The 19,044-nt window shown below is 39.2% G+C and overlaps 1 protein-coding gene across 2 annotated transcripts in view; it reads left to right on the top strand.

The window, feature by feature from the left end:
* NAPB (NSF attachment protein beta) overlaps positions 1-17,684 on the top strand; it is a 46,363-nt gene extending 28,679 nt beyond the window's left edge. For both annotated transcript variants that reach the window (XM_032859331.1, XM_032859333.1), the window contains 6 exons: positions 3,757-3,812; positions 3,989-4,073; positions 12,064-12,168; positions 13,185-13,253; positions 13,625-13,675; positions 14,692-17,684. In XM_032859331.1, the coding sequence (XP_032715222.1) occupies positions 3,757-3,812; positions 3,989-4,073; positions 12,064-12,168; positions 13,185-13,253; positions 13,625-13,675; positions 14,692-14,802 (477 nt within the window). In that variant the 3' untranslated portion in view covers positions 14,803-17,684. The remainder of the gene's footprint in view (positions 1-3,756; positions 3,813-3,988; positions 4,074-12,063; positions 12,169-13,184; positions 13,254-13,624; positions 13,676-14,691) is intronic.
* The last annotated feature ends 1,360 nt before the right edge of the window (positions 17,685-19,044 follow it).

Below are 19,044 nucleotides of genomic sequence, written 5' to 3'. Positions count from 1 at the left end.
CCACCATGAATTTCCTTTGGACCTCCATAAATATCTCCATCATGATCTCCAGCACTTTGAACCTTCTGTGTTACTTTATAATGTTAGTTCCACTTGACTACATGCTTTGTAAAGCCAGGAGACCTGTCAACCACATGTTTTTGCTTACATAGTAAAGCAAAACACTGAGTGAATAAATACTTGTTGAATGAATGAATAAATTGAATTTCAGCCTCTGAAATTCTGTTTTAAAGCCCCCCCCCCCAAAAAAAATGAGCTGTGACAACCTCTTTTCTGTGAAACTTCTCTGTTAAGCCACTAGATAAGGCTTTCCTTTCTACTACAGCCTCTGTCAAAACTTGGGAATATCATAAAGTTTGATTATTGTTTTAATTAGTATTATTAAAAACCAAGCTTTGGTTTTCTTTTTTACTATGATAAATCTAGTCGTAGTTTACAGTTATAACATTTCGATGAACCACTATCATTATTTAAGAACTATTAGGTTAAACCAAATTGTCCACATTTGGCCATTTATTTTTACCCCCAAAACAGCAGTTACAGACAGTTCAACCCAACACTGTTCATTGAGATCTGGTGTTGTAAGAACTGTAGAGATACGTAGTGACACTCCCCACCCGCCCCCAGGAGGTATAGGGGCCATCATTTGAAATGCAGCTTGCCTTCATTCACTTAGCATCTATTTATTGAGCATTATTGTCTGATAGACATGCTAGGCTCAGGGACATAATGGTGAGTGAAACTCTCATACAACCTGCCCTCGCAGAGCTTACATTTTAGTGGGAGAATAAATGCATTGATCAGATCATCCCACAGGCATGTATATGTGACAGCTCTGACAAATGCTCCAAAGGAATCTATCCCAGATGTTTTCTATATGTGTTTATGTATTTGTAAAAAGAGGGCCACAGTGTGTCTTTCATGTATTTTTGTTAATTTAATATTTCATGAAGAAATTTCCATATTGATACTATCTGTCATTATCTTTTTTTTTTTTTCCAGGAGGCTCCACCCCCCCAACGTGGAGCCCAACACAGGGCTTGAACTCACAACCCTGAGATCAAGGCCTGAGCTGATATCAGGAGTTGGACCCTTAATCAACTGAACCACCCAAGCACCCCATCATTATTATTTTTTTTTTTTAAGATTTTTTATTTATTTATTTGTCAGAGTGAGCAGAGGCAGACAGAGTGGCAGGCAGAGGCAGATGGAGAAGCAGGCTCCTGCTGAGCAAGGAGCCTGATGTGGGACTCGATCCCAGGACGCTGGGATCATGACCTGAGCCGAAGGCAGCGGCTTAACCAACTGAGCCACCCAGGTGTCCCCCCCCATCATTAATCTTAGGGTAGTAGTATATTATATTTAACCACTTGCCTTGTTTCTAATTTTGCCTCTGTTATAAATAATACTCAGAAAATTTATTGGGGGAGCATATTAGTTAGAGTAGGCTGACCAAAAGACCCAAACCATAATTGTTTAAACCCAGAAATGTCAGGGTGCCTGGGTGGCTCAGTCGGTTAGGCTTCGGCTTGGGTCATGAACCCAGGGTCCTGGGATCGAGCCCTGCACCAGGCTCTCTACTCAGCAGGAAACCTGCTTCTCTCCTTCTGCCTGCCCCTCTGTCTGCTGCTCTGCTTACTTGTGCTTTCTATCAAATAAATAAACAAAATCTTAAGAAAAATAATAAGCCCAGAAATGTCCGTTTTTCACACATTGTCAATGTGCTTTGTAGTCCAGACTTGGCTAATATTGGTTGTGGCCCCTTTAGCCTGAGGCCTCAGAGGTAAACAAGTTCTATAAACCAAGTCATTTTTGGTCTTGGTCATTGTACTCGTACCTGCAGAAAGTGGGGGCTGAGGCATTATGGCCAAGTCTGTCTGTTTCCAGTCAGCTCTGAGGAGCCATACCCAAAGCTTTAACATGGTTCCCTAAGCCTGTTTGGTTTGTTGTTCTGTCTTTGTGCCTCCCTTTTAAGTCATTACTTGGGACTTCCTTGAAGCTATGGGCTTAGTGGGAAGGGAACACCTGTAGACTGTTGTTTGCATAATGCCAGCTTCCTCTTTAGGACTTAACTGGGAAAACCTTGAAATAAGGCAGAGCTCTATAGACCCACCACCTGTTTAGTACACCCACAAGTTAAGATTGGTTTTACAGGGACACCTGAGTGGCTCAGTCAGTTAAGCAGCTGCCTTCTGCTCAGGTCATGATCCCAGTATCCTGGGATTGAGTCCCACATCGGGCTCTTTCCTTGGCAGGGAGACGACTTCTCCCTCTGCCTCTGCCTGCCACTCTGCCTGCCTGTGCTCTCTCTCTCTCTGACAAAGAATAGGTTTTACGGGGTGCCTGGGTGGCTCAGTGGGTTAAGCCTCTGCCTTCGGCTCAGGTCATGATCTCAGAGTCTTGGGAACAAGTGCCGCATCAGGTTCTCTGCTCAGCGGGGAGCCCGCTTCCCTCTCTCTCTCTGCCTGCCTCTCTGCCTACTTGTGATCTTTCTCTCTGTCAAATGAATAATGAAAATCTTTAAAAAAAAAAAAAAAGAATAGGTTTTGCATTTTTTAATCACTGTTGGGGAAAAAAGCAGTTCATGACACATAAAAATCACGTGAAGTCAAAATTTCATTGTCTACAGATAAAGGTTTTGGAACATAGACATGCTGCTTTTGTGGCACTGCAGGAGAGCTAAGTTGTTGCAACAGATCGTATGGCTCACAAAACCTAAAATATTTATAATTTGGGCAATTACAGAAAAGTTTGTCAGACACCTAGTTTAAAAGGTTGTTCAAGCTTACGTTTTGCTGTTTGGGATATAGAGGTCATTGGCCTTTCTAGTCTTACGAGGCCCTATCACTGGACTTTGCCTATTCCTTTTATAATTGCCTACAAACAAGCTAATTCTTTCCCGAGTTCTTCTGTCTCACAAAACTTTGCTGCCATAGAGCTTCTCTGGGAGTTTCTGGCTCCAGTAGGGATGTGTTTGTGTTCTGCCCTCTGAGTTGTCATATGCTTGATTTCACTCTGTGTTATGCCACAGGGTTTCTAGCTTTCCAGCCTGCAACTTGTTTCCTCTCCACTTGACTGTTAATTTAGCACCACACATTTTAGACTGAAGGCAACATCCTTATTCTAGATGACACTTAAGGTATTAAGGAGGAAATTCTGTGCTGCTGTGGTAAGCTGTAGATCTAAAATGCTTCATATGTCTCTAAAATAACCATCCAGTGTCACTGTCCTGGGTTTGGCAGCAGTGGGTACATGGTGGTTGAAGTATATTCTGCCCTTTGTAGTAATTTAGGAATCAGGCGGACAGCAGTTCTGCTGTCTTCAGTTTTTGGCTTCCACTATCACTCCAGACTTGGTCATTGGCATTCTAGCTCTTGGGAGGGGAAGAGACCTGGAGAAGGGTGCAGTTAGATGGACAGGCCAAGCCTGGAAGAGGCTCACAGCATGCCTCTTTACATTCTGTTGGAAACAACAGGACACAATGACTTGGAATTGCATTGGAGGCTGGGGAAATGATGTAGCTGGGTGTTTGCTTCAGGGGAAGGAAGGAAGAGATTTTGATGGATGTTAAGTATTCTGTCACTAGGCTTCTGGATGTGCATGCTCTCTTGTCTTCCCCAAAAAAGGAGGCCAGCTGTGAAAGGTGTGCTGTTGAAATAGGTTTATTATCTATAGGAATAATACCACTGCAAATTTAATGTGTAATTGTAGCTCTTCTGAGAAGTAGTTTGAATAAAATGCATGTGTGTTTTTCAGGCTATTGCACATTATGAACAATCAGCTGATTATTACAAAGGGGAAGAATCCAACAGGCAAGTGCTGTTTTTCTTAACATAATTAAATGGGTTTTGTTACGTGCGATAAAAGACAAACTTTTACTGTACTCTGTGAGCATATCGAGCTGTACCAAATAAAGGTGTTGTACTGGGATACCTTTTAATTTTTCTGTTAGATTGTTAATTTGCTCTGCTCTGGTTCTTGATTTCAGTTCAGCTAACAAGTGTCTGCTGAAAGTGGCAGCGTATGCTGCCCAGCTGGAGCAGTACCAGAAAGCCATCGAGATCTACGAGCAGGTGAGGCTGCTGTGGTCTCACCAGTTTCTGGTAGAAGTCACTGAATCTTGTTCTTTCTTAATTATACATTTTATTTAATTTTGCTTTTTATCAAGATATAATTCACACATCATATAATTCACTCTGGGAAAGAATACAAGTCAGTGGGTTTTAGTATAGTCACAATTGTGTAACCATCACCAGCACCTAATTCCAAGCATTTTTGTTATCCACTAGTGGGGAGGACTCCATTCTTCCCTCCTCCCAGTCTCTAGAAACCAGTATCTAGTTTCTGTCTCAATGGATTTGTTTATTCTAGGCTTTCTAGGATAGGTGGCCTTTTGGGACTCACTTCTTTCACGTAGCAGTTTTTTTTCAAGGTTCATCTTTTTTTTAGCATGTAATGATACTTCCTTTCTTTTCATAGCTGACTAATATTCTGCAGTCTGTTTGCCTGTTTATCAGTAAATGTTTACCATTTGAGTTTTCTTCACTTTTGAACTATTTACAAATAATGCTGCTCTGAACATTTGTGTTCATGTTTTTGTGAAGGGAGGCTTGCCATTGTCTTGGTTATATGCCTGGGATTGGGATTGCTGGTTTATGTGGCAGGTCTGTTTTTAATTCTTTGAGGAACCATCAGACTCATCCACAGCCTGCCCCATTTTACATTCCCACCAGCAATGTGCCAGGATTCCAGTTGCTCCTCATCCTTACCAGTACTGTCTTTTTGGTAATAGTTACCTTAGTGAGTATGAAGTAATTCGTTGTGGTTTTGATTTCCATTACTTCATTACCTTCATGGTTGGTGATGTTGACCCTTTTCATGTGCTTGTTAGCCATTTTATATCTTTATTGGAGAAATGTTCGTTCGATTTCTTTGCCTATTTTTGAAGTGGGGTGTTTGTTTTTTAGTATTGCATTTTAGGAATTCTTATTTCTCAGAAGTTAAAAATTCTTGTTTTAGATATTTATATTTTATTTATATTTTAATTCGTATTTTAGATATTAATTCCTTATCAGATATGTGATTTACACATATTTTCTCCTATTCTGTGGGTTGCTTTTTACTCTGTTGTTGATGTCCTTTGACATGTAGTTTTGTTTTTGTTTTTTTTTTAAAGATTTTATTTATTTATTTGACAGACAGAGATCAGAAGTAGGCAGAGAGGCAGGCAGAGAGAGAGGAGGAAGCAGGCTCCCTGCCAAGCAGAGAGCCCGATGTGGGGCTCGATCTTAGGACCCTGGGATCATGACCTGAGCCAAAGGCAGAGGCTTTAACCCACTGAGCCACCCAGGTGCCCCTGACATGTAGTTTTTAACTTGGATGAAATCCTAAGAGTTTTATAGTTAGAACCCTTAGGTTTAGGTCTTTGATTCATTTTGAGTTAATTTTTGTATATAGTGTTAGGTAAGGACCCAACTTCACTCTTTTGCTTGTGGATATGCATTTTTCCGAGCACTTTTTGTTGAATACACTGTCCTTTTGCCATTAAATGGTCTTGGCCCACTCGTAGGAAATTATTTGACTAATACTCTGTTTGACTATTCTGTCCCATTAGTCTTATATGTCTGTCTGTATGCCAGTATCACATTGTCTTGATTTTATGGCTTTGTTTTTAAATCAGGAACTGTGAGTCCTTCAACTTTGATCTTTTTTTTTTTTCAACCCAAGATTATTTGTCTATTCTGGGACCCTGTCATGTCCATATGAACTTTAAAATCAGTTTGTCAGTCCATACTTCTTAGCCAGCTGGAATTTGATGGGGATTACATTGAATCTATAGACCGATTTGGAAAATACTGACATCTTAACATTGTTAAGTCTTCCGTACTATGAACCTAAAGTGCATTTGCTTTTGTTTAGATCTTCTCTAATTTCGTTCAGTAATATCTTGAAGTTTTTAGTGTGTAAGCTTTGCACTTCTTTGATTAAATATACTCCTATTATAAATGGAATTGTTTTCTGTTTTCTTTTCAGATTGTTAATTGCTAGTTTTATATACTGCAACATTGATGAACTAGTTTATTAGCTCTAATGGGTTTGGGGGTTTTTTGTTTGTTTGATTTTTGTTTTTCTTTGATTCCTTGGGATTTTGTTTGTACAAAATCATGTATTCATGTCATCTGCAGGTAGCTCTACTTATTCTCCAGTTTGGTGGCCTTTTACGTCATTTTCTTGTTATTTGCCCTGACTAGACCTTCTAGAGCAATGGTAAATAGAAGTAGCAAGAGCACACATCCTTGTCTTATTCCCATCTTAGACAGAAAGCTCTCATCATTCAATAGGATGTTAGCTGTGGGTCTCCAGTGGATATGCTTTATCAGTTTGAGGAAGTAACCTTTTCTTCCTTTGTAGAGTGTTTTTATCCTCAAAGTATATTGGCTTTAGTCAAGCACTGTTTTATCCATCTGTTGAGATGATCATATATTTTTTGTTCTTTATTAATATGCTGTATTCCATCAATGTATTTTCATATTTTGAACCAACCTCTTACATTCCTGGGATAAATCCTTCTTGATTATTGGAAAGTTTGGGGGTCTTCAAGAGTATCTTCAGGTTTGATAATTCTCTGGAAGCTCTTACAGGATTCAGTGAAAGTTGTTATGCCACAGTTATGGCTTATTATACCAAAGGATACAGATTAAAATCAGCAAAAAGAAGAGGTGCTTAAGACAGGGTCCAGGAGAGTTGCAAGTGTAGAACTTCCTTTTGTCCTTCCCCAGTGGAGTTGTACAGACAGTACTTACTTCTCCCAACAATGATGTGTGATGAAAATATCCATGGAGTATTGCCAACAGGGGAAGAAGTTCACCTTACTGGGTGTCTAGAATTTTTATTGTGGCTCAGTCACAGATTCTCCAGTCCCTCCTTAGGTTGAGCTGAACCATATTGTCAGAGACATCCAAGTAAGCAAAAACACTCTTTCAGGCAGGGCATTCCAAGCAAGGGCTTAGAGGTGACTCCTCAGGAGCCACAGACAAAGGCAAGACCTCACTTAGGAGAAAACTAATCCTGTACTGTATAATGTGTAATCCTTTTTATAAGTTGTCTCAGTTTGCTAGTCTATTTGGAGGATTTTCAATGTATATTCATGAGAATATTGATCTTAAATTTTCTTGTGAGAGCTTTGGTTTTGGTAGCAAGGTAATACTGGCCTTATGGAATGAGTTGGAAAGTATTCCCTTCTCCTCTTCGGAAGAATTTGTGAACGATTGGTGTTCGTTCTTTAAACATTTGGTAAAACTCAATGATTTTCTCTGTACTTCTGTTTTAAGTTTCATTGATTTCTAATGTTATTGTTTCATGCTTTTTTTTTTTTTTTTTTTATATACTGTTTTCACTCCTTTATAAATCTTATGTGCTTTTGCCACTCATCCCTCTCCCGGTACCTCACACCCCTGGCAACCACAGAATTTTTTATAGTTTTGCCTTTTCATCATGTCAAATGGTTAGGATCACATAGTATATGGACTTGCCCATTGGCTTCTTTCATTTTAGTAATATGCATTTAAAGTTTCTCCATGTTCTCTGATGTCTTAAGAGCTCATTTGTTTTTAGGGCTGAATTATTTCCCATTATGTGAATGTACCCCAGCTTATTTATCCATTCACCTACTGAAAGACATCTTTATTCCTTCCAAGTTTTGGAATTGTGAGTAAAGCTGCTATAAACATCCTCAAGCAGATTTTTGCATGGACATTTTTTTCCACTTCTGTGGGTAAATATCAAGGAGCACAATTGGTGAATCTCATGGTAAGAATATGCTTAGTTTTGTAGCATACTGCCAAACTGTCTTCCAGTAGGGCTGTACCATTTTGCATTCCCACCACCAGTGAATAAAGTTCCTGTTGCTCCACATCCTCGTCAGCATTGGGTGTTGTCAGTGTTCTGGATTTAGGTCATTCTGATAGGTGTGTGGAGGTATCTCATCATTATCTGAATGTCATTTTCCTGATACCATATGATATGGAGCAATTTTTCATATGCTGACTTGCCATCTGTGTTTCTTTGGTGAGATGTCTCTAAAGATCTTTGGTCCATTTTTTAATTGATTATTTACTTTTTTTTTCTGTTTTAATTTTTTTATTTTTTTATAAACATATAATGTATTATTACTCCCAGGGGTCTGTGAATCGCCAGGTTTACACACTTCACAGCACTCACCATTCATGCTTATTTTTTTAGATTTATTTTACTATTATTTTTTTAGGGAGTTGAGATAGGAACTGAGCTTATTGGTTTTCCTCTTTGTTGTGTATGCATGCTATAAGTTTCCCTCTAAACACTGCTTTCACTATGTCTCACAATTCTGTTATTTTATTTATTTCATTGTATATATTGATTTCTGTGGATTATTTAGACATGTTTTGCTTAATTACTAAGCGTTTGGAGATTTTCTTCTTTATCTTTCTGTTGTTGATTTCTGGTTTGATTCTGTCGTAGCTGGAGAATACACTATAATTTCAATTCTTAAAAATTTGTTAAAGTTTTATGACTCAGAATATGGTCTGACTTGGCGTTTGTTCTGTGGGTCTGCTGTTGCTTCATAACATGTTCTGTAGTGTTGATCAGATCTTCTTGGTTGATGGGATTGTTGAGTTCCATATATTTGTTGATTTTCTATCTCAATACATTGTTGAGAGGGGCGTGTTGGAGTCTCTGTGGTTGTGGATTTGTCTCTCTTCTTTCATTACTGTCAGTCTTTGCTTCATGTATTTTGCAGCTCTGTTGTTTGCTGTAAACATGTTTACATTTGCTATGTCTTTTGGTGGGTTGACACTCTTATCATTATATAATGTCCCCTGATGTCCCTAGTAGTTTTCTTTGTTCTGAAGTCTACTTTATCTGATATTAATATAGTCTCTCCTGCTTTCTTCTGATTAATATTTATATTATATTATCTTTTCCTGTCCTTTTTCTTTGAACCTGCCTTTATCACTGTAATGGAAGTGAGTTTCTTATGGATAGCATATAGTTATGTTAGTTTTTAATCTATTCTCTGAATATCCAATCTAATCTAATCTCTGAATCTCTTTTAATTGGTGTATTTAGACCATTTATATTTAGTGTAATTATTGATATATTCAGGCTAAAGTCAGCCATTTTATTTGTTGTTTTCTATTTATGCCCTTTATTGTTTTTCTGTTTTCTTTTTCCTGAATTATAGTGCATTGGTTGATTATCTGTAGTGTTTTCAAGTAAATGTCTTTGAATAAATACTAGTCTTTGACTAGTTGCTGTAGGTGTAATATGTACATGATTTATCACAAGTTGATGATGTTACCATTTTATCATTTCCAGTGAAATATAGAAGTCTTACTTTCTGTCCCTTTGTCCTCCCCATTCAGTATAAATTAACTCTTTTCTCTACATATTTTGAAAACCACCTTAGTCAAGGATATAATTTTAATTTCAATCTTCTAACATAATTTAGAAAACTCAAGAGGAGAAGAAAAGCCTATCGTATTTACCCATATTTGAGTTATTGTGTCCTTTTTCTTCTGATGTTACAGGATTACTTCTTTCACTGTTTCCTTTGCATTTAGAGAACATCCCTTTGCCATTCTTTTAGGGCAGGTTTTACTGGTGCAAATTCTTGTTCCTTCATCTGGGAATGTTTTGATCTCCCCTTGATTCCTGAAGCACATTTTCCTGGGGTATATAGTTCTGGGTTGATAATTCTTTCCTTTTAGCACTTGAAAGATGTGCCACTTAGGGCCTCCGTGGTTTCTGATGAGAAGTCTGCTTTCGTTAAAGTTATTTTTCTCCTGTAGGTGAGGTATTGTTTTCTTTTCTAGCCACCTTTTTTTTTTTTAATGCTGATTATATTTATTTTTTCAAGATTTTATTTATTTGATAGAGACACGGCAAGAGAGGGAACACATGCAGGGGGAGGGGGAGAGAGAGAAGCAGGCCTCCTGCTGAGCAGGGAGCCTGATGCTGGGCTTAATCCCAGGACCCTGGGATCACAATCTGAGCCAAAGGCAGACACTTAACGACTGAGCCACCCAGATGCCCCTTTCTGGCCTTTTAAAGTTTTTTCCTTAGCATTATTATTATGTGACTTGGCTTGGGTGTCTTTGCTTTCATCCAGTTTGGATGATTCACTACTTCAATCTGTAGGTTCTGTGTTTTTTTGCCAAATTTAGGAAGTTTTCAGCCATTATTTCTTCAAGTACTCTTTCTTCCCTTCTCTCTGTCCTCTCCTCCCAACACTTAGACAACCTGAATGTTAGACCTTATTTTATAGTCATATAGGTCTCTTATGATGCTCTGTTCATTTGTTGTTTTTTTTTTTCAGTCTGTTGTCTGCTCTCTGTTATTCAGACTGAGTAATTTCTAGTGTTCTGTCATTAGTTCACTGATTCTTTCCTCTCCTGTCTATTCTGATGTTGAGCTTATCCACTTTTTATGAAGTTATTGTGCTTTTCAGTTCTGAAATATCCATTTGTTTCTTCTTTATATCTTATGGGATTTTTTTTTTCCTGGAAATTTCTTTTTTCTTTGTTGATGCTTTCTGTTTTTTATTTAGTTTTAAGCATTTTTATAATTGCTTATTGAAGCATTTTTTTTTTTTTTGAGGGCTCCTTTAAAATCTTTGTTGTATAATCTTAACATTTCTGTTACAACACTAAGAAACGAGATCTTAAGCTAAATGAAATCTGTTGGTTTTCATTTAGCTTAAGATCTCGTTTCTTAGTGTTGTGAACTACTATGACAGCTGGGCCAGATCATGTTTAAACCTTCTCTCAGGGGTGCCTAAGTGGTACAGTTGGTTAAGCGTCTGACTCTTGGTTTTGACTCAGGTCATGATCTTATGGTCATGAGATCAAGTCCTGTTGTTAGCCTTTGTGCTCAGCATGGTGTCTGCTTGAGAGTTTCTCTACCTCTCCTTCTGCCCCTCCTGCTCATGCTCTCTTTCTCTCTCCTTAAAATAAATAAACCTTCTCCTTTAGCTGGTTTTCTGTGACCCTGCTCTGGCAGAAGAAGGGGCATGTTGCTTCACTCCTGGGTGGAGGTGGCCATTCCCACCCTTGCTTGCTCTCCACCAACACCACATTGGGATTGTTCTCATTATTGCCAAATGGTGATAGAAGTCTTAATCCTACACTAGGCCTCTTCTGAAACCATAACTGCTGGGGGATTAGAGATGATGTCTCATTCCTACTGGGTGGAGGCAAGGCCCAGGCTCCCAACATAGTCTCCATTGCCTTGCAGCAGGCATGAAGGAGGATGGGCCATTACAAGCTGGCAGGGATGAAGACATGGCTTCCTTCTGGGCCTTCGTGAAGCCACTTTGGCAGGGGTTTGGGGTTCCTCCACAATTGCAGTCTCAAAAGCATTGACATCTCAGCTCCATCTAGGGTCTTTACTGAAGTAAGTAGGGGTAGGGACCATAGTGTTCTATGGCATTTGGCTAGAGTGAGCAGTAATTACCTAAACTTTTCTGTCTTGTTAGGTTGCCCTTTTCTAGGTCCTTCCGCTAGAGAAAGCAAACTTCTGAATATTCTTTTTCTTTCTTTCTTTCTTTGCTTCTTTCCTCCTGCATCTAGTGTGGCATTTATGAGTTGCTGGCTTTTTCTATTTCAAGTTGGGGATAGGTGAAAGGAAAAAACCCAGAGAACTCCCTGCTATATTTTCTTTGTGTCTCAAGGACCCTAGCTGGTCTGCTATCTTGTCTCTACTTTTCATTCTCCTTTTGTTGATTTTATATAAAGTGACTGGGGCTCTCAGTTGCTCTTAGCAGGAGGGATAGAGAAAAATAATGTCTTTTCCATCTTCCTGGAAGTAGAAGTCTTCTGGGTCATTTTTAACATGTTAGCACATTATATATCAAATATTGTTTCTTATATAGTAAAATTTTCTAATGTGTGATACTGGGTTAAAAAAATATATTCATAGCAAAACTGATGTAAGATATATATATTTTCTAAAGGGCAGGTAAGGATCAGTTTGCCTACTATAAAAAAGCAAACCTTTGAAATCTATTCTGCTTTCTGTGCCTAGGTTGGGGCAAACACCATGGATAATCCGTTGTTGAAGTACAGTGCAAAGGACTACTTCTTTAAAGCAGCCCTCTGTCACTTCATAGTAGATGAGCTGAATGCCAAGGTAAGGAGTCCCACAGCGCCAGTTTCCGCTGCACTTTACCCATGAGAACTCTCCTCAGGCCTTCTGTCATTCATGATATGCTTTGTTGGGTGATCTTGGTTATAGCAAGACCAAGCTGCATGCATTAATAATAATAATAATAATAATAATAATAACAGTTATACTACGCTGTGCATCCCAGCTGTAATCTTGATACTGCTGCCGAAGTGGTAGCTGTGTTCCTTTCAGTAGTTTGCTTTAAAGAAATTAGGGGGTTGGGGCACTTGGGTGACACAGTTGGTTAAGCATCAAGACTCTTGGTTTCAGCTCAGGTCGTGATCTCAGGGTCCTGAGATCCAGACCTGTGTCAGGCTCCTGCTCAGTGGGGAGTCTGCTGGAGATTCTCTGCCCCTCCTGCTCATGCTTGCTCTCTCACGCTCTCTCTCTCTCTGTCTCTCTCAAACAAATAAATCTATCTTAAAAAAAAGAAAAAGAAATTAGGTGGCAAAGAGGTGAGACCATAAAAGTGGAATAACATCCTTTGTTTTAAACTCCAAAATTATGTGGGAACATGGACTGGGGAGACAGGAGGCAGAGACTTGGACTGTCGTTGTGTCTGGGGCTCGGACTACAGAAGTAAAGCTGCTGAGAGGAAAGGTGTCCTTCCCTCCAGCCTTAAGCAGAGTAGTATTTATGTGGAATCTGGACATTGTTAAGGAAGGGCTTCTTTATGTAGTGAATGGTCACAGAAACCTGGTTTATGAGTTTTTACAAATTAGATTTGGTCCAAGTTGTCTTCTCTACAGCAACCTAATTCAGAAAAACTGGTTTAGAAATTTATTCTTAACTGAAGTTAGTAATTCAAACTGAACAAGGTTTCCTGTGTTGATTTTGATGTTGAGTTTAACAGCATACTTCTTATACATTTATATAGGCTGCAGATAAATCTTAACTGAAGTAGTAAGATGTTCAGGTAGAAAGGGCTTTATTTCCTGATTCAGTGAGTGGGGCATTAATGAGTGGCTTTTCTCTTTCAGCTTGCTCTTGAGAAATATGAAGAGATGTTTCCAGCATTTAGTGATTCAAGGGAATGTAAGTTATTGAAAGTAAGTAATACCACAACTTTCAAGAAGAAAAACACCCTTTGCTGTCAGGTGGGATCAGGTCTAAAATGAAACTCTAATTCTCTGAGGAACACTGGTACTCTCCTGCTTTTGTAGAATAGGTCTCAGATGCCAGCAGAGTCAAAGACATAAGCATTGTGTTCTAAACCAAGCAACTCAGAAATGTTAGCACAAAAACTAGATTCCTGACTTGGGGTAACTTGTGGCTTATATTTGAGAATTTCCTCTATTCTGTAAGGTGTTTGGCAACATCAGTTAATGTGATACTAAGGCTATTTCTGTATTTAAAGTATCTATTCATAGGTGGAACATTTTAGCCTACCAAACTAATTTTTTCATGCTTACGCTACCAGAAACTTCTAGAAGCTCATGAAGAACAGAACAGTGAAGCTTACACTGAAGCAGTAAGTTATGCATTTGCAATGTAGTACATTCTCAGAAGTTTAGAAACATCTTTTCATTGTATGAGTGCTGAACGTTTATTTGAAGATTTCTCCAATATACCTAAATTGTATTTCCCAAAGCCTATGTTTTATATGTCCCACAAACCTTTGCAATTACTTAATTCCATTAGCCTGTTGAATTTAGCTGAGAGGCAAATTTAAGAGACTATCACATACTGTTAAAATTTGCTGTTTGAATGTTTTCTTTTGAAAATAATCTGATCCATAAATAAGTATAAAGTAAAATCCGTTAAATACAGCTTGAAATATAAAAAACAGAATTTGGTATATTCTTGGCATAAAAGAAATGGAAGATTTTGTATATACTCATTAGTTTTCTGTTTTCCCATATTTGCCATCTTATGTTTATAATTAAGCAGATTGCTCAGTATCCTCCATTAATTTACTCATGGCTTTGACACAATAGTGGAAAGGAATGTTTTCCCGTTTCACTTTGGCTACCAAACCATTTGAATCCTATTGAAATATCACTCTCTGGTAATGCACTAAAATGAGTTAAAGAGATTCCACTTCCACATGTCCTGTCTCTGCAAGTACGCTGATTCATGTTCAGTGAATATTAGAACACCATGCATTTTCCATGTTCCGTTCTTATACGAGGTTTCATTTCCCTTGTCACATTAAGTATGCTCTTCCAGTTACAAAGGCAGTTAGGAGCTCAGCATGTTAGTACATAGAGTGGTTTAAAAAGCACAGGAACTTGTCACTAGCTCCATCAAAATAGTCACAGAACACACAAGCCATTTTAATGAAGAGAGTTGTAAACTGGAATGAATGATACAAACAAACCATTTTTCATGAAGAAAATTTAAAAACTAGAATGAAGGATTTAAATGAAGAAATTTGGAGGATTATCACTTAGTAATGTTTAAATAGCTTGGGGTGGTTTTTTTTGTGTTTTGATTATCTTTCCATAGACTAATTCTTGTTCCCCCCCCCTTTTTTTTTTGAACTAGGTGAAGGAATTTGACTCAATATCTCGCTTGGATCAGTGGCTCACGACCATGTTGCTTCGTATCAAAAAGTCCATCCAAGGGGATGGAGAAGGAGACGGGGACCTAAAGTGAACATTTATGTCTTTGTGGCATGCAGCTGACTCCTCTTTAGTTTCATGTTAGGGCCACATGATCTTTATGGGATGCCCATTAAATGGCTTAATTCTGTTGCACATGGGCCAAACCATCTGTGTGTTTAAGCTCCCTGTGTTTGTGTCTTCGTGAAGTGGACGGCTGGGAAGCTCCTGTGCATATTGTGGGTGCAATGGGCTATTTATTTCATGTTTGTCAGAGACCCAGAGTTTTCTGAGAACTACTTCAGAATCTTATTCCTGTTGTTTTGATATCAGCAGAGCCTGTGTTTAACTTTGTCATGTATTTTTATGTCATTTTCTTAGACTGGAGTACCCAGCCTAATCATTATAATAGATGCTTTGCATACTTTCCACAAATTCGCACCTGGATGTATTCTCTAAGTTTACATGTTTAGTTCAGGATGGTTGTTCGGAATGAGCTTTATGGCTTCACTTACTAGAAATGGTTTTTGTTGTTCTTGTGATTCTTTTGATGGTGCTAGTGACCATTTGTTTGCTTTTTATATTGTTGTGTTTGCTAACATGCATGCGGAAATTCAGAACAGCCAGGGTCTGCCAGCATCACTTACTTAACATTGTGAGAAAAGGGACCTTCCTGGCAGGGCTTGCTGATGTGTATGGGCCAATGTCAGGGTGAGTCTGATGGATTTATACTCCTTCACACACTAGAGATCTGTACAAAACAGTTTTTCCTTTTCCTGGAGATAGTTCCCACTTTTAGTTGGGGTGGAACTCTTTATATTCACATAAAAGTGATTTGAAAGGCATGTCCTTTTGTTTACTTTCACATTCATACACTTGTCCATGTTGAGATGATGCCTGGTGTGCCACTACCATGTGAATCCTCATCAAGGCCACAGAGAGACCAGGTCATTAATTTTACCCTTTAATTAAATGTGATGGGTTAGGTGGTATAAATACGGTACAGAGGTTTACCATGTGTCCAGTTGGGGAAGAAGGGCAACGAACTTCTGAGGAGAATTGATTTTCTTCTCAGCTAGTGGAGTCATTTTGGCTTGAATGTTTGAATTTAGTTGTCATTTTGGTTTACATAATATTTGCTGTATTGATTTATGAATTTAACATGCTGATACTGTGCTTTAGACATGGTCTTGTTTTCTGAATCTTCTCTGTATTTTTATGCTTAACTGACTTAAGTTTGATGTGTATTTCTTTGCCAGTCCTAGCTTGTAGCTCTTTCTAAAATTATGCTGCTATCATTAAAGACAAATAGTGAAATTTTCCATGTTAGGTCAGATGGAAACTGGCATTTGAAGGGTGTTTTCATTTTTGGATATCCCTCCACTGGGATCGGTAGGCTTTTGTTGGGCAGAAGTAGAGGGTACGCCACAAAAAGGGCTGAGTATGGAGGAAGGCAAGGGGATGGTGAGCAGGTTGGGCTGAGATGAGGGAGAAATTAGCTGGATAGGGCCAGCTGACGCCTGGTATTAGAGGCTGTCCTTCAGGTCACTGTGGATTTCCTAGCTGTGGTTGTGGGGTCACCTATGCCAACATAGCCTGGTGGAGAGGAAGGTCAGAAATGTCACAGGGTGGGCTGAATGGACCAGAAGACGTGAACACTCTAGCCTTTCGCCCTGGGATCTGATGAATGTTCCTTCCTTTAAAGGTCTGGGATTCTTAGAAGAAAGCTGGCTATCACTTAATGTACAATTTGGAATGCAGCCCTTTTGGTACTTTTTCACTTCCTGTTAGAATCTCTTATGAAGAAATGATTAGAGCAGAGTGTGGGTTCCTATGCCTCATCTGTTCCACAACCAGCCAAATGCACTTTTGTAAAAGTGAGGTATGGGAAGGAGGGTGCTTTTGTTGTCTGTGTCCTCAGACTGTAAGTCTCTCTCATCTGGAGAGCATTTAAATCCTAGCCTGCCAGGATGCTTGTTTCATTACTAGTGTGCAGGGTTTATTTTCACTTGTTAAAAGGACCTTCTGATGTGACCACTTAAAGTAAGAACCAAATGGTTTCTCTTAGATTCCTTTAGCTTTCAACATGGTCCCGTCAGACCCCTGTCTGAGAAAGAGGTGTGGTTTGTAAAAACAATACTGGTACCATTTTGTTATGTCAGTTGGAGAGTTGCTTGTTTGTCTTAAAATAAACAGTGGGATCAGTGGCTGGGTTAAGAATTTTTTGTTTTTAATATTTCACATGAAAAAAGTAAAAATACTTGTAATGGCTAGAACAGAACTGCCAGAAGATAAGAGAATGAGAAGAAAGTCCATTAACATTATTCAAACTTTTGAAATGTCCCGTCAACATAGGATAGTACCATGAGGCCCGAGTTAGGTTTTCAGGAGTTACAGAATGTTCTTTATGAATAAAATATAATGACCATTTATGTTCCGGTTCTTGTATTTTATCAAATCTGGAGTTAGTTCATAGTCAGAGTCAGTTAAAATTTCTTACAGGAAAGCTTTGCTTTTTGTGGCAACATTTTTATAGTTGTGTGAGTTCCTTTTTTATTTAATGATTTGAAAACAGTATTTTTGCACAGTTGTGACAGTGTGTGATGACATCCCTGTAACCAAAGTGTGTGCATTTGTTTTTTTTTTCTGATACTGTGCATTTAAAATGTCCAAATGCAACTTCTGTGGCTTCCTTCAGGGGACCCGGCAGCACAGCATGGCACCTGCAACCCGCCTGCCTGCAGTGTGAGCTGTGGCCTGGAGCAGGCTCCCACCTGCGCAGTGCTGTGTCAGGCACTGCGGGGTCTCCTCCCTCGTGTTCTCGGGTGGAGGATTATGTTATGAAAACTAACCATGTGACGATCACTCTACCTTAGCAGAAAGAATATGTATGTTTTATGTCACCTTGTACAGAAAATAAAGTGGAAATTATGAGTATTTTGATGGGTCTTTCCTACGTAAATTTATACAAATCAAGAGTAGCTTCCTTTCCTTGAAGGAGTTCCCATTAAGGTTTAAGGCAATGGATATTAATATTTGCTGGGCTCTTTGAATATCCATCCAAACAGTTTAGCTACCTCAAAACCTCCATCACTTGAAAATGCAAGGCACTGTAGCAGATCTGCTAGCAGAGGGTTTATGTGGAAGCCCTGGTTCTAGCCTGTAGGTGCAGTCCCTGGGTTCACATGGTGTTGTCCATTCTGGCCACACCTGACAAGGACTTTTGCTGGCATCCCTTAGGCCACAGTCACCTGCCAGGTGCAAGGAGGATGGGTTTCTAGAAAACTGTTAGGTGTGGGTGGGGGAGTGAGGAACCCTGAAGCCCCTCAAGTCTGTTCATAGTGTGGGTATTCATGTCACTCTGCAGGATGTCTTAGGGGAGTGACATGTCCCTGAGGCAGATCGAGCCACAGGCCACTTGGTACTCAAGTTCTGGGGAGGGGGTTGTGGTTGGGTGTAGGGGCTAGTGTAGGCCGGTTCCTCCCCTCTGAGAACAGTGGTCAGATCCATCAGTATATTCACAACAACTTAAAGATATTTCAAAACAAATTTTAAAAAATGAATGGTAGAACAGGCTGTTCCAGTCTAGGCATTCTGAGTTGATCTGTGTCATTCAGATGTCTCTTAGAATCCTTTCCTAATGGAAGCCACCATGGTGGTTTAAAAACCTGGTTTTGTCAGCTGTGGTAAAGGTCCTCATACAGATTGGCAGAGGTAAGCGGTTGCTTTCCAGGGCTCAACTAGGATGTTACGCCAGATGGCCTTCAAAGCCATGTTTATAGCCTGCTTGGTTATTTGAGGCCACCGTGGTACAAGTGAATGCCTCTTTCTTTGTAAGAGTGTCTCAGGCTTCATACTTCCCACCAAAATAATATTGTTACTTCAAGTAACATGACCACCACCAAGTTTATTAGTTAAGAGACAAGCATTCATTTGGTCTCCAAAAATTTCCCTGGTGTGGCAAGGTATAAAATTGAATAGGTTAGAATTAAAACTTACTCTCAAATTTGTTGGTTTGGATTATCACATATAGCAAAACTATATTTCGCTTAAAGTCAGTTAGTTTAAAGGTCTTCTCTACCCACCACCACCCCAACATGGCTTTCTTCAAATTCTGTACAACAAATTTGGGTAAAATCAAAGGTGGCAGAGTGCTTTAGACTTTGTGCTGCGAGCATTTCCCACAAAATGTTTGGAAGGCACTAAATCACCCTGTCGCCTTTCATGATGCTGTGGGAAGAACAGCACCAGCACTTTGGGCACTTTCTGATCACACTTCTCAGACCCATACACTCAG

This window comes from Lontra canadensis, unplaced genomic scaffold (genome assembly GCF_010015895.1).
Source record: "Lontra canadensis isolate GAN:19392208 unplaced genomic scaffold, GSC_riverotter_1.0 scaffold16, whole genome shotgun sequence".
Taxonomy (NCBI): Eukaryota; Metazoa; Chordata; class Mammalia; order Carnivora; family Mustelidae; genus Lontra; species Lontra canadensis.
Note: the sequence above shows the minus strand (reverse complement) of the source record. Positions and strands in the feature narration are given on the sequence as shown.